The 27,714-nt window shown below is 31.5% G+C and overlaps 3 protein-coding genes across 8 annotated transcripts; 2 read left to right on the top strand and 1 right to left on the bottom strand.

Moving 5' to 3' along the window:
• The first annotated feature begins 1,173 nt into the window (after positions 1–1,173).
• On the top strand, positions 1,174–8,049 carry LOC123205901 (homeobox-DDT domain protein RLT1-like). Of its 3 annotated transcripts, XM_044622960.1 has the most exons (9): positions 1,174–1,641; positions 2,272–2,327; positions 2,681–2,788; positions 2,894–3,553; positions 5,447–5,526; positions 6,283–6,750; positions 6,853–6,939; positions 7,048–7,142; positions 7,619–8,049. In XM_044622960.1, the coding sequence occupies exons 3-9, from the start codon at positions 2,692–2,694 to the stop codon at positions 7,686–7,688; spliced, it is 1,557 nt and encodes a 518-aa protein (XP_044478895.1). In that variant the 5' UTR covers positions 1,174–1,641; positions 2,272–2,327; positions 2,681–2,691; the 3' UTR covers positions 7,689–8,049. The 3 variants fall into 3 exon arrangements, with proteins under 3 accessions (XP_044478895.1, XP_044478894.1, XP_044478896.1); XM_044622959.1 differs by lacking the exon at positions 2,272–2,327 and having other exon boundaries at positions 1,175–1,641; XM_044622961.1 differs by lacking the exon at positions 2,272–2,327 and having other exon boundaries at positions 1,176–1,641; positions 6,853–6,903.
• Positions 8,050–10,180: 2,131 nt separating this feature from the next.
• LOC123205892 (PH, RCC1 and FYVE domains-containing protein 1-like) lies at positions 10,181–18,532 on the top strand. 4 transcript variants are annotated; one of them, XM_044622949.1, is made up of 9 exons: positions 10,181–10,923; positions 12,202–12,264; positions 12,606–12,695; positions 13,098–13,178; positions 13,352–13,546; positions 13,623–15,755; positions 16,828–16,974; positions 17,569–17,954; positions 18,039–18,532. In XM_044622949.1, the coding sequence occupies exons 1-9, from the start codon at positions 10,873–10,875 to the stop codon at positions 18,169–18,171; spliced, it is 3,279 nt and encodes a 1,092-aa protein (XP_044478884.1). In that variant the 5' UTR covers positions 10,181–10,872; the 3' UTR covers positions 18,172–18,532. The 4 variants fall into 4 exon arrangements, with proteins under 4 accessions (XP_044478884.1, XP_044478883.1, XP_044478885.1 ...); XM_044622948.1 differs by having other exon boundaries at positions 12,202–12,288; XM_044622950.1 differs by lacking the exon at positions 12,202–12,264 and having other exon boundaries at positions 10,182–10,923.
• Positions 18,533–22,931: 4,399 nt separating this feature from the next.
• On the bottom strand, positions 22,932–24,763 carry LOC123205894 (methanol O-anthraniloyltransferase-like). The gene is made up of 2 exons (XM_044622952.1): positions 24,264–24,763; positions 22,932–23,931 (listed from the first exon to the last, which is right to left on the bottom strand). Exons 1-2 carry the CDS (start codon positions 24,711–24,713, stop codon positions 22,999–23,001), a joined length of 1,383 nt encoding a protein of 460 aa, XP_044478887.1. The 5' UTR covers positions 24,714–24,763; the 3' UTR covers positions 22,932–22,998.
• Between the last annotated feature and the right edge of the window lie 2,951 nt (positions 24,764–27,714).

Raw genomic sequence — 27,714 nt, 5'->3', positions numbered from 1 at the left:
GGTTGCTAGACCCATTTTAGACATGCCATATTGAATTTCTTTCTCATTCTTTTTCTACGACTGTGTTTTGCCTTGTTAAGGAAGAAATTTTCTCTGCATTAAATTTCAGAAAAAATTCTTCTTTTAAATTACACCTCCAGCTTTCTTGGATATGAAATATACTTTCAAGTGTATTTAATTAATACGATACGATAAGTATATTATATGACATGATGATATGGTGTTTATTTTTGATATGTACTGATAATTTTTTTTTTTGGAAATTAATAACATTAGAGGGGTGTGTTTGATAAATTTTTAAAATTTTAAAAGATATTTGTTATATTTTCAAGATGATAGTGTAATATTTAGAATTATTTGTTATTTTATTATTATTATTTTTTAAAATATTATCTTATGATTTAATATAATATGTGATATATGAGGTTTGTGATATATGATACTAGATTCGATTACTAATTTCTAAATGTTAGTTTATAGTTATTAATATTTAACGATATAAAAATATATATATAATATAATATAATATAATATAGATAAAAAATGATATATTTTATGAGATGTATCATAATTAATATAATACAATAGATGTATTATATAATATGATTCTTATTATCAATATAAATTGATATATTTTTAAAGAAAATTGTGATATAATAGAGATGTTTATAAAAAATTTTAAATTTTTATAAATGTTTATAATATTTTTTAAAATGATAATTTATTTATCATATGATTATTTTATTTTTTAAAAATTATATAACATAACATATATAAAATTTTTATAAGTGTTTGTAATATTTTTTAAAATAATAATATATTTATTATATAATATTTAAAATATGTTATATAAAATTAAATATTTAATAGATAATATGATGTAATATTTAACTCTCTGAGCACGCGTCATAATTGGGTAATTTTCAAGATTGAGAGCAGTGGACCAGGCCCTGACAAGGCTTGCCTGCGTTCATCATCATATTGTTATACATTTACTTTCCTCTTCCTCCCCATCATACCAAATTACATTTTCTGCCTTAAAAGCTAAAAATACACACAAAATTTTAAATTAAATAAAGAATTTTCTGAGGTTTATTTATTTTTTTAATGGCTAGCTGTTTTGAACAAACACCAGAAAGTATAAAAATACTCATCCTTTTGGTCAAAACCGTTGACCATTATATTCTTTCCACCCTTGCAATGACAACACCTCTATCTGCATCTGGGGGTGTCTTCATTACTTTCCGAAATTTGGAGGAGACAAATTTTTGGACCAAAGTTCAGGGTTGAAAATAATTCGTCTGTTCATTGTGCCTTCCTTGCGTTGTTCTCTTCTGTTCTTTCTGACAAAAGTTCATTAATTAATTAACAGGATAATGAACAGGAAGGAACGAGCCTAATTTCACATTTAATTAACCAAAAAAACCAATACCCAACTGATAAATAATTCAATGTGAAAAGAAAGCAAATGAAATCAAAGCCAGAAGAAGAAACAAATAACTTCTCTCCGTCTCTCTCTCTTCAATTTCATCTCTTCAGGTTTATGCAATTGAGTTTGGGTTTAATTTGTTTCCTGTTTTGAACCAATCAAACGAACAAATTTGTAGATTCGGCTTCTGACAATTTCGCCAGCCATGGAAGGTGAATGTTTTTATGTTCTGTTCTTAATCTCGAATCCTTTTTCCGCTTTGGGCAATTTTTTTTTTAAATAAATTTTATTGCGTTTATGTAGGATTTGTTTTGTTGAAAAGTTTTGTTTATGTTTTTGCTATGTGGGTTTTGTTTTATTATAGCATGCATTATAGGATATTTATTATTATTTTAGAAGAATTTAGTTTGGATGCTGAATTATGATGCCAGTTTGTTAGTTGTATTGAAATTTAAATGAGGTGTTTCCTTTCTGTTTCGAGAATCTTCTTATGTAATGGGGATGTTTTATACTTGTGCATACTTTTGTATGTTAATATTTCTTTGTTTAACCTTTTTTTTTATAGTCTGGATTGAAAGGAGTGTCTATTGATTAGAGTTATGATGATCCCATTTGATTTGTCTGTTTACGTAACTACCATTGATTTGTAAGTCACTCTGTAGTGGCTGTGCCAAATGGTTTGATCCATTCATTTTGAGATGGATATGGATGATGTTTGACGATCGGGGTTACTTTGATGTATGATGCAATGCAATGTGAACTTCTTAAGGCTTCTATTTGGAGAAGAAACATGAAGTATAAAGCATTCAGCATCCAATGATAGTAATTATTTTTCATGACAGAAGGGGTACTTTAGGAGAGGAAGAGAGGAGTCAGTGAACTTTCTATGACATATGAGGTTTGTTTTTGGTTATCTGAAGGTTTACGTCTTGTAACTGGTGCTGATTTTCATTATAGTATAGTAGGAAGCTCAAGTTTTCCTTTTAATTTGAAAGAAATTTGATTATGGGTTTCTCTCTTGCAACCATTAACTGGCGTTTATTGTTGGTATTAGCTTTTTGCTCCATTTTGTTGGAGAGAAATGTGATGGAAAGGAGTAAAATGTTAAGTAGAAACCATATGCCCTTTTGATTGGAAAAGGAGTCTAGCTGCCAATATATATATATATAAATTAATTTTTATGTTACCAAGCCCTTAGTATTAATCTTTTGTTTACCTCTAATGTAATTGTTTTATTTTTATCTATTCTAGATTCAAGTGAAATGCATTTTGAAGAAAGTAAAGTATCTCTGGAGAAGAATGTGAAAAGGCGGTTCAAGACTCAAGCTCAGGTTATGGCTTTGGAGAACTTCTATAATGGTATTGAAGTTTTGTGTGTCATGTCTCATTTTGATGTTTTACTAAACTGATTCAGTTATGGTTTGAAAAGAAATATGAATAAATGTTCTATTGGTTTTTTCCCAGAGCACAAATACCCCTCAGAAGAAATGAAAATGCAACTTTCAGAGCAGATAGGCTTGACAGAAAAGCAAATATCTGGATGGTTTTGCCACAGGCGGTTAAAAGACAAAAAAATTGATGAAGGATTAGCTAGTGGACGACAAGATCGTTCCAGTGTTATTATTCAGGATCGTGGGAGTGGACTCTGGCAAGATTCTTGTGGCAGCACCAAACAAGGGGATATTAGAACTATTGATCCTAGGGAGGTTGAGAGTCGCAGGCTCAGTGGCCAAGATGCTCCCTCTTCAGATCTTGTATATGATTATAGGAGTCAGTATACAGGACATATTAGTGGGATGGAAAGGGATGATACTTCTTCAGAAAGCAGCTCATTCTTGCAAGATAGGATTTATTCTCGAATTGATGATCTGTATACTATGGAAGCATCTAGATACAATAGACAAAATGGAGCTATTACCCCCATAAATTGCAAAGCCACTAGAAGTAAGGAATATAAGCCATCAGGATATTTGAAAGTGAGGGGTGAAACTGAAAATGCTGCTATTACTGCTGTTAAGATTCAACTGGGGAGGCAATATCGAGAGGATGGTCCATTACTTGGTATTGAATTTGATCCACTTCCTCCTGGTGCATTTGAATCCCCAAGTAATGAACCAGTCAATGGTAAGTTGTCTTTACTTATATTTATGTCTGATACTAATAATTTTCTATTGGCCCCATTACAAGGAATTCTTTAAATTGTCATTTAAACTTTTGTGCACCTTTCATTGTCAACTATTTCTAGTTTTTTCCACCAATTTTCTTTTTGTAGTTTCTCAATTTAGAAGGAAATAATTAACTGGTTCTTCTGTTCTTTGGCATTTGATGATCAAATGAATGTAACCATCACTAGCCGAATTGAACAAAGTGCCAAAATTGTTTTAAGTTAACAGGAAATAATAATTTCTGAGGAAGTTGTGTTGTGGAAGTGTGTGAATCTTCATTTATAATGATGTCATTGCTTGTCCATTGTTTGTTTATAAAATAAACATGTTGGTGTTTGAATAACGTGTGCATCTAACAAGGAATAATTTTTAACATGTGTTTTATGAAAAAAAACTCTACTAAGGTTAGTCTCAAAGTTTTATGACAACCAAGAAAGTTGTCTTTTATAGAGGTTTAATATTTACATTTTAATATATGCAGCCAAAATTCCTCTGAATTGACTCACTTTATTTAAATTCAAGCTGTAAACTCTGATTATAAGCTTTCCGAAATTAATTGTTTACAGTATTAGGCATTTATGCTTTCTGGGTTGGTAAAAACAAATTACCTGCATGTGCAGAAAGTTAAAAAATGAAAAAAAAAAAATTTGAAGTTGATTGTAATATGAGCTCCATTTGAACTCTAACTCTTAAGTATGTGACTTGATTTCCTTTTTTGGCTTTGTTTGCAGCTACCATTTCAAGTTGTTGCTTTATTTTTGCTGAATCCTTTAGCTCTTATTCTCTCTCTCTCTTTCTGTCTCTATATTTTTAAAAGACACAAAAAACGTATTTAAAGAAGTATTATTTCACAAAGAGTTGCAGTACAAGTCCGTAAATTAAAAGAGAAAAAGCGAGAATCAGGATTTTATTAAATTAAGAAACAACGGCAGCCCAACCCCTTTTGAATGTAGAAAAAATATCTTATCAAATTGCTTTGTAACTGAAGCCCTTAAAGAAGTATGAATGCCCTCCTATAGAAGCTCCACATCCTCATACTCAGCTTCTTCAAAGATGCTTATATTTCTTTCATTTCAAACAACCCAGATTGCAGTCGATATACAGCATTTCCTTGGGAAAAAAACTTTCTTACCAAAACAAAAGATCCAGGACAGTTGGAATGACACTAACAAAATCAGCCTCGCAAACATTCTTACGAAGCACTTAATGACAGAGGTGTTAATTTAATACATATAACTTTAGCTCATGCCTCATGAATGACTGTAGGTCCATTCTCTTTTTACTTTTGTTTGCTTTGTTGTAAAACTCTAATGCTGTTTGGGTCATTTTTTCTGAAGGACTTCGTGTGATTTGGAGTTTTCATGGTGTTTATCTTGTTTGGTACTACCTATTCATATAGGCTCTGTTTGTGATGAGCTATCAAATTCTCCGTCATCTCTGCTGGTAGAGCTGTAATAAAATTCTGCCATGTTAAACCTTACAACCATTTGAGCCCCATGTTTCCTAAATCCCTAATTGTAATTGCTCCTTTAGTAACCATGATTGAATCCAACCCATATCAGTTAACGAGTGGAAGAATATATATCCTCAATGTAAAACCTGTTAAAAATGACCTAAAAGCAGACTTGAATAAACTACCAAATTAGTTCTGATAGAATGGAACCAAATGAGATTTAATCACGAGATCAGGCCATTTATTATTTATTGCATCAGTGGCTTCTTTTGTTAGCTTGATTTGTTTTACATGAACCTGCTAATTAGTTTAACGTTGTTGTTAATCAGTATTATTTATTATGTTTTGGAATCTTTATGTGACAGAATATGTGCATGTCTTTTCTGTTAAATACTGCAGAGCCATCCCATGTTGAGGAATCCTCATGGCCCCATTCTTTGGATGTACCTGGAGTTGAAAAGCGAAGTGATCTTGGCACTGTAAGTGGACTTTCTGACACATTCTTATATTTCTGCATCTCAAACTGTCTGTCTTAGGGCAAGTTTGGCAACTATGCTGTGCAGTACAAACATTAAAAATCTTTGCATATACCAATGAATTTTAACTAAGATGTTTATATATATTCGATAATTAAATTTAATTTTTATTAATAATTAGTAGATTTTTCCAGTTGGACATATCTGCTCTTTAGGTACTATATTTCTGGAGCATTGAGCTCCTTAGCACAGACACATTTATGCCACACAACAGGGGGCTGGAATAGTAGCATCATTGATATGGTTGTTGCTATCACCGCCCACCAGTTCACCTCTTCCTTCGCTTGCCATTATCATCCCTTCCACTTCATGATACTAGGCATCCAAACTATACACTTCCTGAAAAGGGTAAAAAGGGGCAATACAACCGGAGTAGAGCAACAGATTACCAAGTAACCTGAAAAAAAAAAACTATTGCATATATAGAAAAATTGCGTCCTATGTGAGATTCAAAACCTTTTAAGGTAACAATTGATATGATAAAGTCATTGAAATGTTGTTTATTAGATTGAAATGAAAGAATACCACCAATTATGACCACGGTTGTAGAATTACATTTCTCTAAAGCTGATCAGACTTGCACTTCATCTTTGTTGAAGCTGTTATACATCAGTAATAATCAGATTTCTGAAAGTGGAACAGGATAAGCATAAACAATTAAGTTTTCTTATGGTTTTCTTTTGCTTTGTTCTGTTTTAGAGATATGAAGTGCGTGGTTCCAACTCCAAGATGGAGATTGAGGATTCTTATATTGGCTCGGAAAGCCTTAATACACTGCATGGATCTGATTGTCACGGCATGAAATCTTACCGTCAATCAAAACAAAAGTCTTCTCATCTATGTTATTCTAATTTCTCTCCTGGACCGAATTCTAAGATGGATGTATATGAAGATTCTGCTGGAGAAACCCCTATATACAATGCCAACCAGGGTTATAAATTGAGTAGCAAGTATGATGCTGTAGGGAATTCTGTTTTGAGAGATCATCATTGCCGTGGTGTTAGAATCACTAATGAACAAATGAAGCCTTTGTTTCATGACTACAATAACATAAACCCTAAGATTGTCCAAAACAGTGATTACTTATCTAAGCCTTCAAATATGACGCTGGGGAGCAGTAATTTTCTTGATGCAGCAGAGAGAATCACATCTAAAAGGATAGCAAAGGTCTTGTTATTATTTTATATCTTCTACTTATATTTTCACTTATTCAATGTCTCCTGTTGACCGTATTTGGCTTGAAATTGACTTATAATTATGTTTTTGTAGGTGGAGAAACTTTTCAGGGAGAAGAAGGTGATAAAAGAGAATCATGACCCGGTAAGATTAAAGAAGCATCTGAAAACTGAAATGAAAGTGAGTTTTGGCTGTGATTGACATGTTAGGTGCATACATAATTATTTGTATGTAACCAGTTTTCTGCCTTTCTTTTGACTCTTTTCCATGTTGAACTTGACATTGAAGGTTGCAAAACGACAAAAAGTTGGTCTTCCTCGGCAAGATAATCTGGTCAAATCATTGTATGGTGAAATCCCGAGATGGAGAAATCAGATTAAAGGGTTCGCATAAGTTTCTGCATTTGGTTGTAATCTTTTTGTGCTTTTATGCAACATGCTTGTATCTTTGCACATTTATGCGTCCTCACACTGGGTTGTGTATTTATTGTGCAAATGTGAAACTATTTTTCATTTCACTGATAATTTATTCCCGTTGAGTTTCCAAATTATTAATGCATTGGCATAATGAGATTACCAGTGGTTGGCAACTTTTAGTTCCCTGAAAATTAACCGAAAAAAAAAAAAAAACTTCTAGCTCCCTGAAATTTGACCTCCCAAAAAACAATAAGATACTGTTATTTCAGATCTTAATTTCTGGAATTTTTTTGGCTGCATTGGAAGTTTGAGGATAAACAATTTCAGATCATATTCCTCTCCTGTGTACATTGAAAGCTATCCATCTCTTGTTGTTTTATTTCTTTCTAAATTTTTTACTGGATATTACAGCCATCTTTTTGACTCCATTATGTTTAATGTAGGTTTGCTGCTGATATGCCATCTAGCTTCAGTGAGGATGAGACTGCAGAAACTAGTTCTTCTATGGAGTGAAGATTTTCCATTTAATGGATGGTTCAAATGTTTGAGAGTTTCTCAGTATCACATGCAGGAGACTTATATGCTCGTGTGTGACTTGATGGGGTTGTACAGTTGAATTTGTCAATATGCTAACATTCTAACATGGTAAGATCTACTAGTTAAGATCACAATCTGGATTGAACTTAATTTTTTGTCACCTTAGTGTTGTCTATGTAATGCTCCGGTGTTTATATATGTGTAAAGCCTTTTTCCCCCTCCCTATAGAGTAAACTTTTGAAATGAATTTTGATGGTATCAGTTGAATCTACTAGTTGTAGATGTATTAAATACATAGCACTTTTGAGTTAATAGTTGAGCTCTAGCTTTTTGTGAATTCATGTCCTAATTTCATGTATTAGTGGACTTTAGTGTGGATACTTTTCTGGTGTGGACCAAAGCCTGGCTTTATAAAACTGTTAATTGGTCAAAAATCTTTTGAGGTTTCTGGAATAACAAAAATTCCTCTGTTAAGAATTGCACTATTATGAGTCAAAAGTATTTATATAATTGCTGTTTTATATAGGTCTTTAGTTTGCATTATAAAAAACCTTCAAGCCTTACATATCAAAACAAATAGATTTTCTTTTTTCTGTTTGAATGGGTTGATTTGTTTAGCTATTGAGCAAACATTCAAAGCACCTAAAAAGTGAAAAGGCAGGAATGAATGAGTGGATGAGTTTGAGAAAAGAAAGCTTGAGTTTCCTCTCTTACTGAATAAGCAGTCTACATTATTGAGAATTGATGTTTCTTTAGGTTTTTGGATGTGGGAGATGGAAAAAGAAAGAAGTTTTGTGGTAGGTATTGGATGATTTGTTGGGCCTTGTTGATAAGCACCATCACTTCATGGATTAGAAAGTAGGGACCAAAACTTCCACAGTTGTGTTGTGCATGGCACTGGCTACAGTAGACATAGCAGTGTGCTGTGTCGAAGAATTTTATGGATTATAAAGTAGGGACCAAGACTTCGACACATGTATGACATTGGCTATGGTAGATATGATAGTGAGTTGTATCAAGTCAGCTTCGATATAATTCATTATGTCTAAGGGTTAGGTGTTTGAATTGATCTACTAATATATCAAGGCTCGTAGCACGATCCAACACTTCGTGATCATGCATTTGTGGTTTCTTAGTGGATCGACTTGTAAAATTATATATTTTTACAATTTTTAAAATTATCTTAAAGCAGCTTGACCCTCTGCTATGTCATAGGCTATGCCTACATTCTCTCTCTCTTTTCCCAAAAAGTGCACCATCATTTGTGTTATGTAAGCATAAGTCCCAATCAATTCATTTAATACACCCTTTTCATGCTAATTTTTATTTTCCTATAAATAACATATTTAATTTTATTTTTTATAGAATTTAAAATTAACACCCATTTATTTATTTTTTTTAATAATTTTATCAACGGAATTTATATAAAACAACATTAGGAGTATTTTAGACTTGTTAGAATTTGATAATTAAAAAGAACAAAGTACTTTTTGATATCAATTCAACAGAGTTGGAAAGAGGCCTGGCCATTATGAATGGCTGTGGAATTTCAAGTCTTCATCCCACTTTGCACATGCTTTCCCTTTTCATCATACCTTATTTCTTTCTTTTGTCCCTCCATTCAGTATTTCCTTTTATTTTCTCATTTAGATTTTCTTTTTTTTTCTTTTCCCAATAATACCATTTTCTTTTCCCTTTTATTACATTTCATTCACGTTTTAAATATGTTATTCCGAATTTTTAAATCCAAAACATATTAAACAGATATTTTCACTTTTTTTTTATGTTTTACATTTTTTACGAAGTTTTAAAATACAAAAATATCTTTTATATTTCAATTAATTGTCATAATATCATAATTATATAAAATAAAAACTTAATTTTTTGTCATTTAAAACTCTGACCTCTTTCGATAATTTTTTGTAATAACTGAATCTTGATTACATATTATATTATATTAAGTTTAATAATTAATTACATAATTTACATTTAAATTGTTAATCAAAATATTCATGAAATTTGTTAAAATTATTATTGATATTGTTGTATTTTAAATATATATTATTGACGGTGTGCTGTATTAAATCCGTATATATATGTTTCGTATTTTTTTTGTATTTTAATTTTGTGACTTTTTTAAAACATATTTTTTATTATTTATTGTATAATAGTCATATAATTTTTGTGCCATTTTTTTCATTTTTTGTATTTACTAACTGGATTTTCAATAAATCAATTAACCCTAAATTTACTTGTTTTTATTTTACAATTTAAAAAATAATTAACTGAATTTTCTATCTAAAAATTTAATCCAGGGCCATACAACTCGCTGACACGTGTATCATTATCTTTCAACTCAGACTGGAAATTTTTCTCCTAAAATTTCCAATTTGCTTACTTTCCCAGCACAGTTTCTTTTTACTATTTATCATTTTCTCAGTCACCAAACAGCCCGAAACGGAAAAATAGAAAGTAACAAAGTAGCATCCTCTTACAGCAGCCAAGCCCAAGCTAGCCAGCAAAGGCAAAAAATAAAAGCTGGCAAGTGTCAAATTACATATAAATATTCTTCAGCATTGTCCTTTTTAACCTTTTAGTCAATTCATTTCTTCCTTTTTTTTTTTTTTTTTTTTTGCTTTTTCCTATTTTTCTCTCTTTGATAAATAATTAGCTAAATAAATTTGTAATTACTCTCTCTCTACTCTCTCCTCTGTAACTTCTAATCAGATCTTCATTTCATCAAATTAAAATTTCTCTTAGATTTTCTCTCTCTTTCTCGCCAATCAAACACCTTTTCACTTCAATTATCGATCGGTTCTCGGTTTTCGGTTTTCGATTTTCTTGACTTGGTTTTCGCAACTGCTTGTTTTAGCTGTTCATGAACGTTGTTTTGCTTCGGTTTTTTGTCTCTGGACTTTCACGTGGACTTTCACGTGAGTGCAGTTGAATGAAGGAGCTAAGATTGAAGTGAGTGATCGTGATGGTGGAAGTAAATTTGAGATTGTGGTTGAAGGATGCTGTGAAACTAGGGTTTAGTTTGAGAGTGAGGGAGTTGGTGGATGGACGCGTTTGATTGTGAGAATGGATGAGTTTAAGATTGTTTAGTTTGTAGAGATTGGGAGATTTGATAAGCTTTTGTACAAAGCCAAGGACTGAGAGGATGGCTTCGGATCTTAGCAGAACCGGCCCTGTTGAGAGAGACATCGAGCAGGTATCCTTGAATTAAATGCTTACTTGGTTACAGTTACGAAATTAGGTGCATAGAATATTCTTGTTCTTTTTCTAATTATTTATTTGTTAATAGTCACTTGAAACTGGAAGGGGTGACCAGATGAAAATATGGCTCTCATATTTGTGTAACACGATATTTGAAGCGTTTGACATCAAATGGACAATAAAATAGGAATTTTAACACAACTTCATTTCTGAAGGAGTACCATAGTATAACGCCTGACCTAGATGTATAGTAATTTTACTTTGATTTTGTGCTATGGTGTGGAAGATATGGTTGGTAGCTATATAATGTGTTTAGGTGATTAGGCTAAGTGCTCACAGTAGACTAATAAAAGCTTCGGTGAATGGCATGGAGTTTTAGGCTAAGCTGTGACGATGGAGCTTTTTCTGTTTTACTTCTTTGGTTGCTTAAATTTGACGATTGGGAGGATGAAGAGGGAGACAGAGTTTCATAATTCTAGCTTAGGGAGAACAGTATTATGTTTGATATGAGTGCAGCAGTATGGCCTTAGTTTTTGACAAGGGAAATGAAATCACCCAATAGAGTGTGCTTCCAGCCAAGCCAACCAATGCTGTTAATGAAGATAGAGATTCACAATGTCAGAATATCCTAATACACCAATTATTCATATGTTTAATTTAGCCGGTGTATAACTGAATATGATATGTGGAATCTAGAATGTTTGACATTGTATATGGCTTGTTTTCTATGAGGGCTATCCTTGAGCAGATCAGAAGTCAAAGAAAGCCCTTGGGAATTAAAATGAGGAATAATCTGAGATGTTGTTTTTTGGTGAATATATTTTTGCATCAAAGAGGAAAAGCCAGGAGGAAAGAAATGCGGATGGAGATACTGATATAAGGTCTTTAAGCACAGTGGCTCCTGGAAGTGTATTAATTGATTAGCAAATTGGTATTTGCATTATGTTGATGGATTCCTTATTGCTTAAGAAGGGAAATAAGAGTGGATAAGCTGAGCAGAAGTTGCTGAACCATGTCTTGTTTTAAAATCTTGAGTGGGTCGTCTGCAAATTCAGTCTATTGATTTTTCTTTTGTACACTGGAATGCAAATTTGTCAGTGTTCCTTTCTGCTAAATCTTGCCATTGCCATTTTTGTGGTCATTTGACTATGTTCTCAATTTTCATCTTCATTTTTTATCTGCAACTCCTGAAAGAACTTAGACATAATTTTTTATTTTTCACCACAAATATGATTCATATGCTGAAGTTAGCATTTTGGATGATCTTGAACAGGCCATTACTGCTCTAAAAAAAGGGGCATACCTGCTCAAGTATGGAAGAAGGGGAAAGCCCAAGGTTTGTCCTTTCCGACTTTCCAATGTAAGTTTGATCTGATTCTTATTGACTCCAGAACACCACTTTAATCTCATGTACGATCTCTTTTGGCCATCCTCTTCCCCTAAAAATGCACCTGCCCTTTCTGGTAAATCCAATTTATTTTGAATGTGAGATTCTAATGCAATCATTTGATTCGGTTCCTATATCTTAAATAGTTATTTTTAATGTTTATATGCACTAGGTGTGTACCTTTGGTCAATGATTGTTGTTTTTCAGTACAATTCTTGTTATTTGATTCTGCTAATAGTCAAATAGTTCCTCCTGCAGATCTAAGTGTTTAATTTTGCTATTGCTTTCAGGATGAATCTGTTTTAATATGGTATTCTGGAAATGACGAGAAGCACCTTAAACTGAGTCATGTGTCTCGAATCATCTCTGGGCAACGCACTGTAAGTGTCTTGGTGGAGAAAACATATTTTTTGTAGTTACTCTATGTTGATTTTTACCATGTTTGTGCTGTTCAGTTACTTGTCTGCAGCTTGTGAAAGTAAACACATTTTAAAGGTCTGCAAACTTTAAACCTATAACCTTTTGTATCCCTTCTATAGTTTTAATTAGAAAATTTTTGCATGGGCCAGACAACTGCTATACAGTCTTACAATTATATATGTTATTCTTAGTTTGTTTTTCTTAATGAATTAGGGCAAATTAATCTGCAAATGAATCATCTCTCTTCTCTAAATCAGTCTTTTTGAAATGTCTTGGCTTTGCTCTGGTGCTATGAATTTCATTTGGGAATTCTGTTTTTTTTCATTCTGCACACTGATTATATGTGGCCTATTCTTTTCCAGCCTATCTTTCAAAGGTATCCACGACCTGAGAAGGAATATCAATCATTTTCTCTTATATATAATGACAGGTCACTCGATTTGGTAAGAATGTTTTCATTTCAATGTTTAGTTTCCTTTATTTTGTTTCTACGATGCATTTGCTTTTGATATGATCCTCTTATTGTAAAATGTCATCCTGGTGCTATATATTATTGTCTAAAAATTAATTGTTGTTGAAATTTTAATGTTTTCGGGTGATCTTAAATTATTTGTAGATTTGCAAAGATAAAGACGAAGCTGAGGTATGGTTTAGTGGTTTAAAAGCATTGATTTCACGAAGCCATCAGAGAAAATGGAGAACAGAATCAAGGAGTGATGGAATTCCCTCTGAAGCAAATAGCCCTAGAACGTACACACGTAGAAGCTCTCCTTTGAATTCACCATTTGGTAGTAATGATAGCCTGCAGAAGGTATAATTAATTCCTTTATCTACCTTTATCCCCTTGTGAGACTGTAACAGTAGGGACTTTTTTTTTCCTGATTCAGGAAGGGGGAGATCACCTTCGCCTTCATACTCCGTATGATAGTCCCCCTAAGAATGGTTTGGATAAAGCATATTCAGATATGATGCTATATGCTGTTCCTCCAAAGGGTTTCTTCCCTCCAGATTCTGCCAGCGCTTCAGGTCATTCTGTGTCTTCAGGAGGCTCAGATAGTATACATGGTCACATGAAGGCAATGACAGTGGATGCTTTTAGAGTTAGTTTGTCAAGTGCTGTTAGCTCATCAAGCCAAGGTTCTGGTCACGATGATGGTGATGCTTTGGGTGATGTTTTTATTTGGGGGGAAGCCACTGGGGATGGTGTTTTGGGTGGTGGACCTAATAGAGTCGGAAGTTGTTTTTCTGTGAAATTGGATTCTTTATTGCCCAAAGCTTTAGAATCTGCTGTAGTACTAGATGTGCAGAACATTGCCTGTGGTGGACGACATGCTGCCCTAGTAACCAAGCAAGGAGAGATATTTTCTTGGGGAGAAGAGTCAGGCGGCAGACTAGGCCATGGTGTAGACTCTGATGTCTTGCATCCAAAGCTTGTTGACTCTCTCAGTAATATGAATATTGAGCTTGTTGCTTGTGGTGAGTATCATACTTGTGCCGTAACACTTTCTGGTGATTTGTATACATGGGGTGATGGGACTTACAATTTTGGTCTTCTCGGGCATGGAAATGAAGTGAGTCATTGGGTTCCAAAAAGAGTTAATGGGCCCTTGGAGGGCATACATGTCTCATATATCTCTTGTGGACCATGGCATACGGCCATTGTAACCTCCTCTGGCCAATTGTTTACATTTGGTGATGGTACATTTGGAGTTTTGGGCCATGGAGATCGGACAAGCATCTCTATTCCAAGGGAAGTGGAATCTCTGAAGGGACTCAGGACAGTTCGGGCAGCTTGTGGTGTTTGGCATACTGCTGCAGTTGTTGAGGTTATGGTAGGGAATTCGAGCTCAAGCAACTGCTCCTTAGGGAAGCTTTTTACTTGGGGAGATGGAGATAAAGGCCGACTTGGGCATGGTGACAAGGAAGCCAAACTTGTGCCTACCTGTGTTGCTGCTCTTGTTGAACCCAACTTTTGTCAAGTTGCCTGTGGGCATAGTTTGACAGTTGCACTTACAACAGGAGGCCACGTCTACACTATGGGCAGTCCTGTTTATGGTCAACTTGGAAATCCACATGCTGATGGAAAGCTTCCCACGCGTGTCGAAGGAAAGCTCAGGAGTTTTGTGGAGGAGATTGCTTGTGGTGCTTATCATGTTGCAGTTTTAACTTCAAAAACTGAAGTTTACACTTGGGGCAAGGGAGCAAATGGTCGATTAGGTCACGGAGACACAGATGACAGAAACTCCCCATCGCAGGTGGAAGCCCTGAAGGACAAGCAAGTCAAGAGTATTGCTTGTGGTACTAATTTTACTGCAGCTATCTGTCTTCATAAGTGGGTCTCAGGTGTTGATCAGTCCATGTGCTCTGGTTGCCGCTTACCATTTAATTTCAAAAGAAAACGTCACAATTGTTATAATTGTGGACTGGTTTTTTGTCATTCATGCAGCAGTAAAAAGTCCCTTAAGGCTTCGATGGCACCTAATCCCAACAAACCTTATCGTGTCTGCGATAATTGTTTTAATAAACTAAGAAAAGCCACTGAAACTGATGCTTCATCCCAGTCCTCTGTTGGTAGAAGAGGAAGCATTAATCAAGGTCCTAATGAATTTATTGATAAAGATGAGAAGTTGGATTCTAGGTCTCGTGCACAACTGGCAAGATTTTCTTCAATGGAATCCTTCAAGCAATCAGAAAGCCGATCTAAGAGAAACAAGAAACTAGAATTCAATAGCAGTCGTGTCTCTCCTGTACCAAATGGAAGTTCCCAATGGGGAGTGCTCAATGTTTCTAAATCTTTCAATCCCATGTTTGGGTCATCCAAGAAGTTTTTCTCAGCTTCTGTTCCTGGATCTAGAATTGTTTCTCGAGCAACATCACCAATATCAAGGCGGCCTAGCCCACCTCGTTCAACAACTCCAACGCCAACACTGGGAGGACTTACCTCCCCAAAGATTGTTGTGGATGATGCAAAAAGGACCAATGATAGCCTTAGCCAAGAGGTTATTAAATTAAGAGCTCAGGTATATAATTTTCCCTAATTCTGCATCTACTTATTGATTTTGATGGTTATGAAGAGAACATCTTTTCTATAGTTTGGCTCGAAAAGTGTTTGTCTTCATTTTCTTTGATTATGGAAGAGTGTTATATCTTTGACTGAGGTACTGTCATACTCTCTGTCTTGTAATTTGAATAGATAAATTTATTCAAAAATGTATTTTCATAATGAGATCTTGATTGAGGAACTTTTGGAGTTTATCTAGGGATTGTGTCCATTAGTATTTTAATTATCAAGATTGTCATGTTTAAATTTGTTCCTTTCTCTCCACCCCTCTATGCTGAAGTTTGGAGGCAGTGTCACAAGTTGGTAGAATGATTAGCAGAAGGCTGGCTTATTTAACTTTGCATTCTAGTTGTTCATGAATCAACTTGTGCACGTGGAGCTTGACATCTACAGTAATACCTTCAGAAAATGGATTAACTAGCCAATTTTACTGATGAAATTTAAAATAATTTTTGGTTGGTTACATTTTTTCAAATATAATAGTTGATTTCATCTCTTAGGAAGTGGTGCATTCATACTATTCTAAAGTAATTGTAGAAACACTTAGGATGGTATTTTTGTGAATGAATGTGTACGTGCTTCCTTATACATTCTATAATTTTTCAAAATATTTTTACTGTTTGAATGTTCTGGGGTCAAGTTTACTATGCTTAAGTCCACTGTTCAGTTAATGTATAACTTGGGCTATTTTTAATCCTGAAACTACTTCCTGATGTTCAGGAGATCAAAGTGGGTAGAACTATCAGGTTTTGATAGAGATCTTTTTCTCTTCCCCTTTAATATATATAATTAAAAATTAGTTTTTTTTTAATTGCTAAATTTTATGATTTAAACAAGGTATATTTATACCTTCAATTTTTCCAAGCCATTTGTGTTTAGAAGGGATCTCCAAGCTTTATCTCCGGCCTAAGCTGTGTCTGAACTCTTAAGTATACAAATTCAATTCTTTTTATTTTTCAAGCCCATGTTGAACTTTGCGGGGTTGTCAATTTTTTTTTTTTTGCATGACAACTAATCAGTTTCTCCCACAGGTGGAGAATCTTACTCGCAAAGCACAGCTTCAAGAAGTTGAGCTGGAAAGGACAACTAAACAGCTGAAGGAGGCTATAGCAATTGCAGGGGAAGAGACTGCAAAATGCAAAGCAGCAAAGGAGGTTATCAAGTCTCTGACTGCCCAAGTAAGAAGGATGTCTATTTACATAAAGTAACACTTATTCTGTGGAAGTGGCATGGAATTAAAATCACTCTTAACTGACTCTAGATGCAGAATTTTCTTCTTTTTATATATTTGTTTTCTGCATTTCTTTTAATTGGTTTGGTAGTTAATTTTTTTCACCATTTTTATTGCTTTCTGGATGCATACCACACTGCTTTGTTCTGCAAAAGTATATAAACCATATTTATGCTGAGAAGAGAAATAATAGTGGACGAAGCCACCTATCCTAGGTAGTAAACCCTCTTATTACTTGACTTGTACCTTCAAGTGGCATTTGGGCACTGCAAGGTCATCATTCTGATTATGCCACTGGTTGACTCATATCCCTGTGCAATAAATCATTACCCTTTGATGAGGGTACTGTCTCGGTTTGATAAGAATGAGCCTATTGTGAGTTTAGTGAGGCCGAATGCACTCTATATTAATTAAGGTGTTTTCAGCACCTCCAACCTTGTCATTAGCTGGCACATAATATTCAATTTCAAACATGTAAAATGCCATGATATACAATTCTTTGTTCCGTGATAAAATTAATTTCTTTCTTATGCTTGAATAGCTAAAGGATATGGCTGAGAGGCTTCCTGTTGGAGCAGCACGGAACATCAAGTCGCCTTCCTTCACTTCTTTTGGTTCCAGTCCTGCTTTCAACGATATACCTAATATTTCACTTGACCGACTGACTGTTCAAACAGCATTACCCGAACCAGAGTCCTATGGATCAAACAATCTGTTGCTATCTAATGGGTCTGGCACAGCCAGTACTCGCAGTTCGGGTTATACCAAACAGGGACATTTGGAAGCAGCAACACGAAATGGGAGTAGGATGAAAGAAGGTGAATCACGTAATGATAATGAATGGGTGGAGCAAGATGAAGCTGGTGTTTATATAACACTGACCTCCCTCCCAGGAGGTGTCAAGGATCTTAAGCGAGTTCGCTTCAGGTAACACTCTTATCAAAATAACACATTCTCTTTATTAAGTAGAGGTTCAATTTTCCTTGACTGTAATGGTATATGGTAATGCAGCCGGAAGCGTTTTAGCGAGAAACAAGCAGAACAGTGGTGGGCAGAGAACAGGGCGAGAGTATACGAACAATACAATGTCCGCATGATTGACAAGTCAAGCGTCGGTGTCGGGAGCGAGGACTTGGCTCATTAACACAACAGCATCTTAAACGTTTGTAAATGTAATGGTCTTTGGATACCATTTATAGGGAATTCATATTGATCAAATTAGATTTGCCTTCCATCTTTTAAAGTATGAGTTGGTGGAAGCAAAAGTTGGTATAAAAAAAGTGAGCCAGAGGGTTTGATTGTGGTTTTTTTTTTTTTTTTTTTTAAATTTCTCCCTTGATTTTTTTTTCTTAACAATATTTTTTTCCTTGTGTGGTGGGGGGAGTTTGAGGGTGAGAAATGTAAATTCCTAGTAGGTTTCCGTGTAAATTCTTAAAGCCAAAAAATGCATATGCAGTGTTGAAGCTTGTGACAGCAAGCAGCAGCCATGTGTATTCATGGGGAAATGGATATCCGTTTAATAATTGAGAGTTAACGATCAGAAAGAAATTAAACCAAAGAAATTTATTCAATTATTTCTTAATGCTGCAATTTGACTGTAACCCTAACCCGTAAAAATCTAGATTTTTTTGATGTTATTATTAGTTATCAAGCATAAAATTTATTTTACAGGTTTAATCTGATTAGACTGTGGATACAGCTGAGTGTACATGAAAATGTATACATATTACTCACTTGTTTAATTTTGAAAATCTAAATGTTTATTTATTAATTATTAAAATTAAAAAAAAAATTAGTATTAAAGGTATAATTGTATTGTCTTTTAATAAGTAATATTAAAAAATAAAATTTTATCTCTTTTCTTTATTCAAATGTTAAAAACTAATAATTTTTCTCAATTTAGTTTTGAAAATTTATAATTTTTTTCTTTCTTCTTTGGTGTCCGAGATTATCTTTTAACCTATTTTCTTTCTTTGTTGCGGATGATGAGAAAAAAAATTTAGGGAGAAAATTGTCACTTTTCAAAGGGAAAAGAGGGGTGGACGGATGGATAACGAAAAAAACTCTAGAAGAGAAATTGTCATTTTTCAAATTTTAAATAAGAGAAATCATTAGATTTTTAAACTTAAGGGGAAAAAATGAAAATTTTTTAGCTAAATAATATTTTTACCCTTAACCCTAATAATGATATTAACAAATGGATAAATATTAAGATTTTTAATAACTAATATATGAATTTAAGATTTCACCAGACGTCGGGCGGGAATTAGCCGTTTGGTCTTTTAGCAAATATTCAACAGACTGAAAATGAAAACGGAAACTACTCAAACAATGTGTGCTTTCAAAATTCTAGTAGGGTATGAGTGTAGGCTACTTAAATTAATTTTCAGAAACTATTCATCAATACTAATGGGTTCAAATTTTACTTATTAAGACCTGTATACAAAATAATGATTCTGTATTTATATATAAATAATAATATATCATTATATAATTGAATGATTTTAATTTAGTAAATAAAATAACACATAATTACATTATAAAATTTATCTAACAAAATCAAATTCTGTGTTAAATAAACTTAGTGTCTACTACAAATAAAGATTAAACACAAGCTAATACTCATGTAGCTCAACTAATTTCTCATTTTTTCTCAAACAAAATCCTAATCTCGTATCTAAAATACATCAAACATCTTATTTGGTTTTTGAGTATTCTATTGGAAGTAATTCGAGTTCATCTTAAACTTTCAAAGATAAAATCCCTTCGTTTCGGGTCTCAAAATCTCTTCAAACATTAGTCTAGAATCATATTCCACAATCTGTTTAATAATACTAATCTATAAGATGAGTGTAAGAAACCAAATGCAAAGAAAAGAAGGACAGAAAATAGAAACCAGGCCAAGCTAAATCAAAACTAAAATGTAAAATGTTCATACCAGTTATAAATGAAAGAAAAATAGAGCTAACAATTTTCAACACAACTCACTAATTGGATACAACACAACATGAAAAATAATGGGTTATGATTGAGTTTTTTGACAAGAAATTTATTTCGGATCAACCTGACACGACACTAAATTTAATTGGGTAGTATTAGAGTTCACACAAAAATAATCCAATACGATCTGAATCAACTTGAATATTTTAGAGAAATATTACTTTAATATAATTTGTTAGAGATAAATTATATGAATGTTAAAAGACAATATCAATAACAATTGAAATCTTTATAGATTACATATAATTATATTTTTGTATAATTATCATTATTCTTATTATTGTTTATTTTTATTTTAATATTAAGTTATAGGAATTTGATTTGGTTGGTCAAATTATAAATATCTTTTAAAATTCTTACTCTTATAATTATATGTTGTATCTTTGTAGTAAAAATTTAAAATATTTACAGAATACATATAATTATATTTTTATATAATTATAATTATTCATATTATTTTTATTTTTATGTAAATATTTTATTTTATTATTAAATAATAAAAATTTAATTTAGTATATAAATTTTTATACCATTTGTTAATAAGACAAAATATTATATTATGTATTTTATTAATAATATATTGAGATAATTTAGTAAAATAATAAAAATACTTTGAAAAATGAAAATAATAGATAATTTCGGATCAATTTGAGTCAGATTAAGTCAATTAAATATTAAAGAGTTTGGTTAAAGTTAAAAAAAAATTAACATAATTTTAATTCAGATTAAGTTAAAATTGAAGGTTTCTAACATAAAATTTAAATCAATACGATACAAATATGATCTGTTAACACAAACGGTCAAGCCTAAAAAAAAAAAATAATAATACTAGTTTAAATACCCAGCTCAATTAAACAAGATTACAACACGTCTTTTTCATAACAGAAAAATAATTAGATAAAGACAAATCTTGGTCAGATGTAAATTCGAAAATGATCAGTATGTATGTTAAAGAGATAAATGCAGGAGAAAAGAAGAAGAAGAAGAAGAACAATTTGCAATTAATTGAGAGAAAGGCGTGTCCACAAATGAGGAGGAGGGGACCTTCGTATAGAAAGCCTACTGCACCCCCCTTTCTTGACTGTAAGACATGTTTATATTCTTGCATCCACACACAATTTTCAACTTGTCTACATGGTGGGAAATCCACCATATATAATACAGTATAATTTGTGATTTATAAGAATACATTTGATTTAAGTAGTATTTTATTATAAAAAAATAAAAAATTATCTTAAAAATATATTATTATATATAAATTAGTATTATTTTTTTATAAAATTTGATAAAAAATAATAAGTATAAATAATTATTATATTTAGTTAGAGATAATAAAAAATATTAAAATATTATTTTATTTAAATATTTTTTAGTATAATTATTTTAAAATATTTTTCATATTATTTATTATATTAATTAAAAATAAAATTATTTTTATTTTATAAAAATTAATAAATAAAATTAAAATTATTTTAATAATTTTTTAATATTTAAATTTAAAGTGATAATAAAATTATATTTTATATTATTAATTATATAATAATTAATGATATAAGAGTATCAAAATTTGTAATTATATAATCAAATAAAAAAATATTATTATTTATATACCAAATTATGAAAAAAAGATTTGTATATAATTTCTTATATACAACGTCATTCTTTGGCATCGAATAACGTCATTCGTTGGTACGACGTTCAGTCGGTTGGTTGGGTATTTATAGTTAGCGCAGGACGTGTGACAGGACTGGTTGGTTCATGCACACCTTAAAGCTAGAATGAATAGTCATGTCATAATAACAAAGTATTGACCGACACTTGAATCTTTGTGGTTGAGAGTGAATGACGCGCATATATATATATATATATATATATATATTTGATAAAAAATAAAATTATATATAAATAATAATATATTATTATATTATTAAATATTTATTTATTTTTATCAATAATATATCATAAACTATTCTTTCATAATAGAATTATTCATATCAAATATGTTAAACTTTGAATCTAACAATTAGTTCTATACCCACTAAATCAGAAAAGTCTATAATTTAATCTTGAAATATCATCAAATAAAATTTAAATTTATACTTATTTATATATAAAATCTTATATTTTATTATTTAAACTACTATTTAAAACAAAAAAGTGTCATTTTTTATCTGTATTTTACCCAATTTTTTAAACTTATTTGTGTGATTAATACTCCGATGGCATTCATTTAATTAGTAAAATAATATAAATGAATAAATGAGAAAAGAGACAATCTCATATATTTGTTCATATTTATGACTTTATTAAACTTATTTTGGCTTTGCAATAGGTCTATTATTTCCAAAACTTCTAATTTTCTTCCATTGTCTTCCTAAAAGATTGAGGTAATATTGAAAAATTTTAGCATTTTATAAACAATTTGCCCTATTTAGTATAGCTTATTTAATCTGAATTATTGAAATATTGCATTAAATAATTAATTATAACAAGTATAAAATAGTTTATATGAGTAATCTAATTAGCGGTTATAATCACATTTTTATATCATTTGTTATAATAAAATCATGATTATCAATATTCTACAATATATAATACGTATCTTAGAGTATAATACGATATAAATGAAAAATAATACGTATCAAAAGATATACTGAATAAATACAATACAATAGATGTATCATATAATACAATATGTATTATATGATACGATACATATTATCAATATAAATTGATACACCTTTTTAGAGAAAATGATGATGCAGTAAGAGTGCATATGAGAAATTTTAAATTTTTCGAAGTATTTGTGATATTTTTCAAAATATGTTGTGTTCATTATAATTTTTTATTATTTCATTTCTTAAAAACTATTCTATATGATATGATACGATACAATACTTAATATATAATATAAAAAATTAGGTTTTTGATAGATATCTAATATACGATTTGACTAGCATGTACAAGATACTCATAGCCTGCTTATCTTGAGAGCTGAATTTATGTCATAGAAATCCTCCATTGTTACTTGAGTCATTTTCTTCATCTCTTCTTGGAACCTTTCCATGGTTGATTTGGGCAAGCAAATCAGCAACAGAATCCCAGACTTTCCCTCCATGTTCTTGAACTCCAGGCAGAAGCTCATCATGGATGATACAGCTCCAGTTGGTCCACCATACACAGCTTTTCCCCAGCCAAATTCAACATCTGCAAGCCCAGAATTCTTCACATAAGAAAGAATGAAATTCCCCACACTCGTAAACTTGATTCGCCCCTTCATCTCCATAAGATCCGCCACAGATTGTATATACTCTCCACTCATTTGCGCCTTCGCACTCTTCACCAACTCCACAGCATATCCCAATCCCCTTTTGCACAAAAGCTCTGCCTTCGAACGCGCTGCCGGCAACGCAAATGCATTGCCGTAGTAACCCTCAGGCAGATGAAAGTTATAGCGCTTGTTTAGGACACTAATCAAACACGACAGACGAACAATCTGGTTGGGGTCTAGTTGAAGAGCAGCGGTTCGGCATCGCCATACGCAAGCCATTATTAATTCGAATGACGAACAGTTTTTGAGGTGTGGAGGAAGTTTTTTGCGGAGAGAGGTGATCTCTTCAGGGCCAAAGAAGAATGCTTTGTTAACCAAGTCATTAGGGTTTGTGTTTTTTAGGCTGTCCATGGAGTCATCGAACTGTTCGTATTCATGGTGGATACGTGTTATGCGTGGTGGATTTCTTGCAGATAAGAGGTCTCGTTGCCAAACAGGGATTGTTGAAGGCGTTGGTGCACCTTGTATCATCTGCTCCATCGTTTTCAAGAATTGCGTGAAGCCATACGCATCTGTCAGAGTATGGTTCCAACGTAATGCAAGAATGAACCCTCCACATTCTAGACGAGTAACCTATCAACGAGGAAAACAGAAAAGATTTTAATACTAGTGAGAATATTTTATAAGAAAATTTCTGATATAGGTTAATATTAATTATAATTCAGTTTAATAAAATTAGTTAATTAAATAATTGTTTAAATTATCAATAAAATTAAGTTTAATAGTTTATATAAAAAAATTTTACACATTTGAGTGAAAAGTTGTGTCTAAGTTAACAAAAATTGAGTTATATGTGAGTATTTAGGTTTTTGAAAATTGACAGGTGAGAGTTTAGAATTCCATCGAACCTTAGGTGAGAACAAGTCTTTTGGCCTTTAGAAAATAGCCAACAAATTAAAACTTACTTGAATGTACAACAGTGGGCAGCCAATGATACCATCGGAGCCTGGAACAACATAAAGTAGCTCATCCAAACATGCAAATGGTGGCTGAATTTCAGGGCCAAGTTCGTCAAGTGTGACATTAGCATCAGCCTCAACAAACAAAACCCCTTCACCATTGCACTCTACCAGAAGCTTTCTGTTATCACCTTCCCTGAGCCTACCAGCAAAAGGGTAATAAAATACCAGCGCTTTACTTAGTGAGTCTCTTATCACCTTGGCGGGGTTTTTCCCTTTCATGGCGGATGAAGGATTATTCCTGAAAAAGAATATAATTGGAACATGAAACCTTAAGCCTTCTTGATCATCTATATCTGAAAGTCTTTTCAATTCATGTGGTGTCGGCTTCGCTGGAGCGATCAGCTCGGGGGCCTGCCGTGTCACTGAGAAAGGTTGAGATTGTTTTGATGCCATTTTTTAGATAACTGATTGGTTGAATTAAAATTGATTGTTTTTCAATTCCTGCCTTTATGGTTTTCTTTTTATACTAGACGTTGGAGCAAATTAATAAGACACGTGTTGGGACAGAGGACCGTGGAAGGAAGCCAAAAGGAAAACGATGACAATGAATGCAACGATAACACGTGAATAAAAGCATGCAACAAATGTACTGCAATAAAGAATATTGTGTATATAATTTTTGTTATGTAATTTTATATATATATATATATATATATATATATATATATAAAATATATTATTATATAATTAAATATTATTTTATTTTTTGAATATTTAATTATTTAATAATATATTATTATTTATATATAAAAATTATAATAATATATTATTATTTATACATGAAATTTTATCCAAAAGTTTACACGTGAAAAATGAAAAGCAGAATGCGTGAAGAATGAGGCAACAAAAACACGTGAAAGATTACAAGTTACTTCTAATCGTCCTTTTTTTCCAATCAGTCAAAAGCCAGCACCACATATTAATTATCATCCTCAAATATTAATTATGATACCAACGACCTTTGGTTAGAGTATTTAAAGAGTAATTTAGTAATAATATTATTTTATTTTATTTATTAATAATAAAAAAATTTTAATATTTTATTAATAATAATAATATAATAAATAATATAAAAAATTGTTTGAGTTTTATTTTTATCTTACATGTTAAAAAATTATCAAAATAATTTTTATTTTATTATAATTATATCTTTATTAATTTTTTAGAAAAAAATACTTTTATTTTTTATTAATATAATAAATAATATAAAAAATATTTCAAAATAATTATATCTAAAATATTTAAGTAAAATAACATTTTAATATTATTTTATTATATATAATTAAATACAATAATTATTTATATCAATCCATTTTTATTAAATATAATTTTAATTTATATCTAATAATCTTTTAGATAATTTATTTTTGTGATAATATTTTATTTTTATTAATAAAACATTATCTAATGTTGTTAATAATAAGATAAGCATATCTTGTATTGTCTATTATCTCTAGAAACATTGCTCCGATGTCGTTCGTCCTAAGCCCAATTATATATACCCTCAATCCCAGCCAAAAACTTTAGATCTAGCCTCAATTTCATTGTCTTTCTCAAATTTTGGCGAATTCTCAACTACATGTAGATCAAATTTGGCAGTTTTATTATCACCACAATTATCTTTTCCAACCCCTTCTCCTTGAGCTAATGCATACGCTTAAGATTACATATGTTTTTTGATTTTGTTAGCAAACTCAAGATTACATATGTTTCGCTTCCTTGATGTGTTTAAGATATCCAATATATCATCAATCAATCACCAATAATCAATCAAACAAGAATCAAATTCATCAGTCAATCATCAATCAAGATCAAGCAATCCCACTAATCAAATCAATAATCAGTCATCAATCAATTTTATAGATTAGGAAATTAATCACAAGGATTAGACAATTAAGAAATTTATTTTTTTTATTTTTTTCTTTTTGTATCTCATTGTATACTAATATAAATGTAATCCTTTGTATATGGATTTACATATAAAAAATACAATTCTTTTATATTTTTCAAAATATTTCAGAATGCATCTCAATTATTAATGCTTATTTATCCTATCTATCAGGAAGTACACTATTAATAGTAATTTTTTTTTGTTAAAAATTAATTAAAAGGTTTTACAAATATGACAAAGGTTTGAGCTTAGAACTTCTCCTTAAAAGTTTTAATATTTTACCAGTTTTACTAACTTTTATTTTTTGTACCATCAATAGTGATGCCTTCAGTAGATGTCGTTTAGCTATGCATGTTAACGTCCCAAAGTGACTTGGAATGAATTTTTACTGTAGAATTTGAGTGATTATGAGACTTATTGTTCTTTTTAAAATTGTACAAAATACATATACGTATTTACAAAAATCATAAAAGGAATTAGACCCCTGATCGTTAGTTTTACGAGTAGAATCATACACAAGAAAACATGAAATAGACACTTGATAAATTATGATGTAACTTATATACTAATCTCTTTTTTCTACGCTCTCCCTCAAGAAAGGTTGTCAATGTTAATCATATTCATCTTGAATTTAATATCTTAGAAGTTGATGCGTGATAATATTTTGGTTAAGACATCAACAATTTGAATAAAAAACAACGTACAGATGTAAAAAATAATTCCTCTCTGGATTTTCTCTTTGATAAAATCATGATTTATTTTCATATGTTTTGTTCTATCATGAGGTATAAATTTTTTTTTCAATATTTATTAATGTTTTATTATCACAATACATCTTTAGGTATTCTTTCTAAAGGAATTTTTAGTTTATCAAAACCTTTTTTGAACTATATTCGACTGTAAATTTCATAAGATGTAGCTTTGAAATCTGCCTCTACACCACTCCTAGCAACAACAAATTGTTTCTTACTTCTCTATGTAATCAAGTTTCCTCATACAACTCTAATTCACACATAAATAAATATGCACGTCTTTATTTTGAGTCTTATTAAAAAACAATTCGAACACCACCTAGGGTCATCTTTAGATGCTTGAGAATACAATAGACTCCTTCCATGTGTTTCTTAATTGGGTTGTTTATAAACTGGCCTACAATACCAACTGAAAAACTAACATTCGCTCTTATATCAAAGCGATATATAAAATTACAACACAAGATGTTGGTACCTGTTTTTGCCTACGGGAGAACTTTTTTTAGTGATATTCTGCTTATAGTTATCGTTTATTAGACTATAGACAAGTTCCCTTTTTTGGTCAGATAACTTTTATAGACATATATTTTTGAATAACATGTTAAACCACATTAGAAAAATCACTTTGCATCCAACATTTTCTGCAATTATTCTATCTCACACTGTAATAGATAATATGATAGATTAATTGATCCACTATCACTGTTGTAGCCTATCAAGGCTTGCATACCATAATTGGAAAAAAAAAACA

The sequence above is a fragment of the Mangifera indica genome, unplaced genomic scaffold (assembly GCF_011075055.1).
Source record: "Mangifera indica cultivar Alphonso unplaced genomic scaffold, CATAS_Mindica_2.1 Un_0018, whole genome shotgun sequence".
Lineage (NCBI taxonomy): Eukaryota > Viridiplantae > Streptophyta > Magnoliopsida > Sapindales > Anacardiaceae > Mangifera > Mangifera indica.
This window is presented reverse-complemented; position numbering and strand designations above follow the sequence as displayed.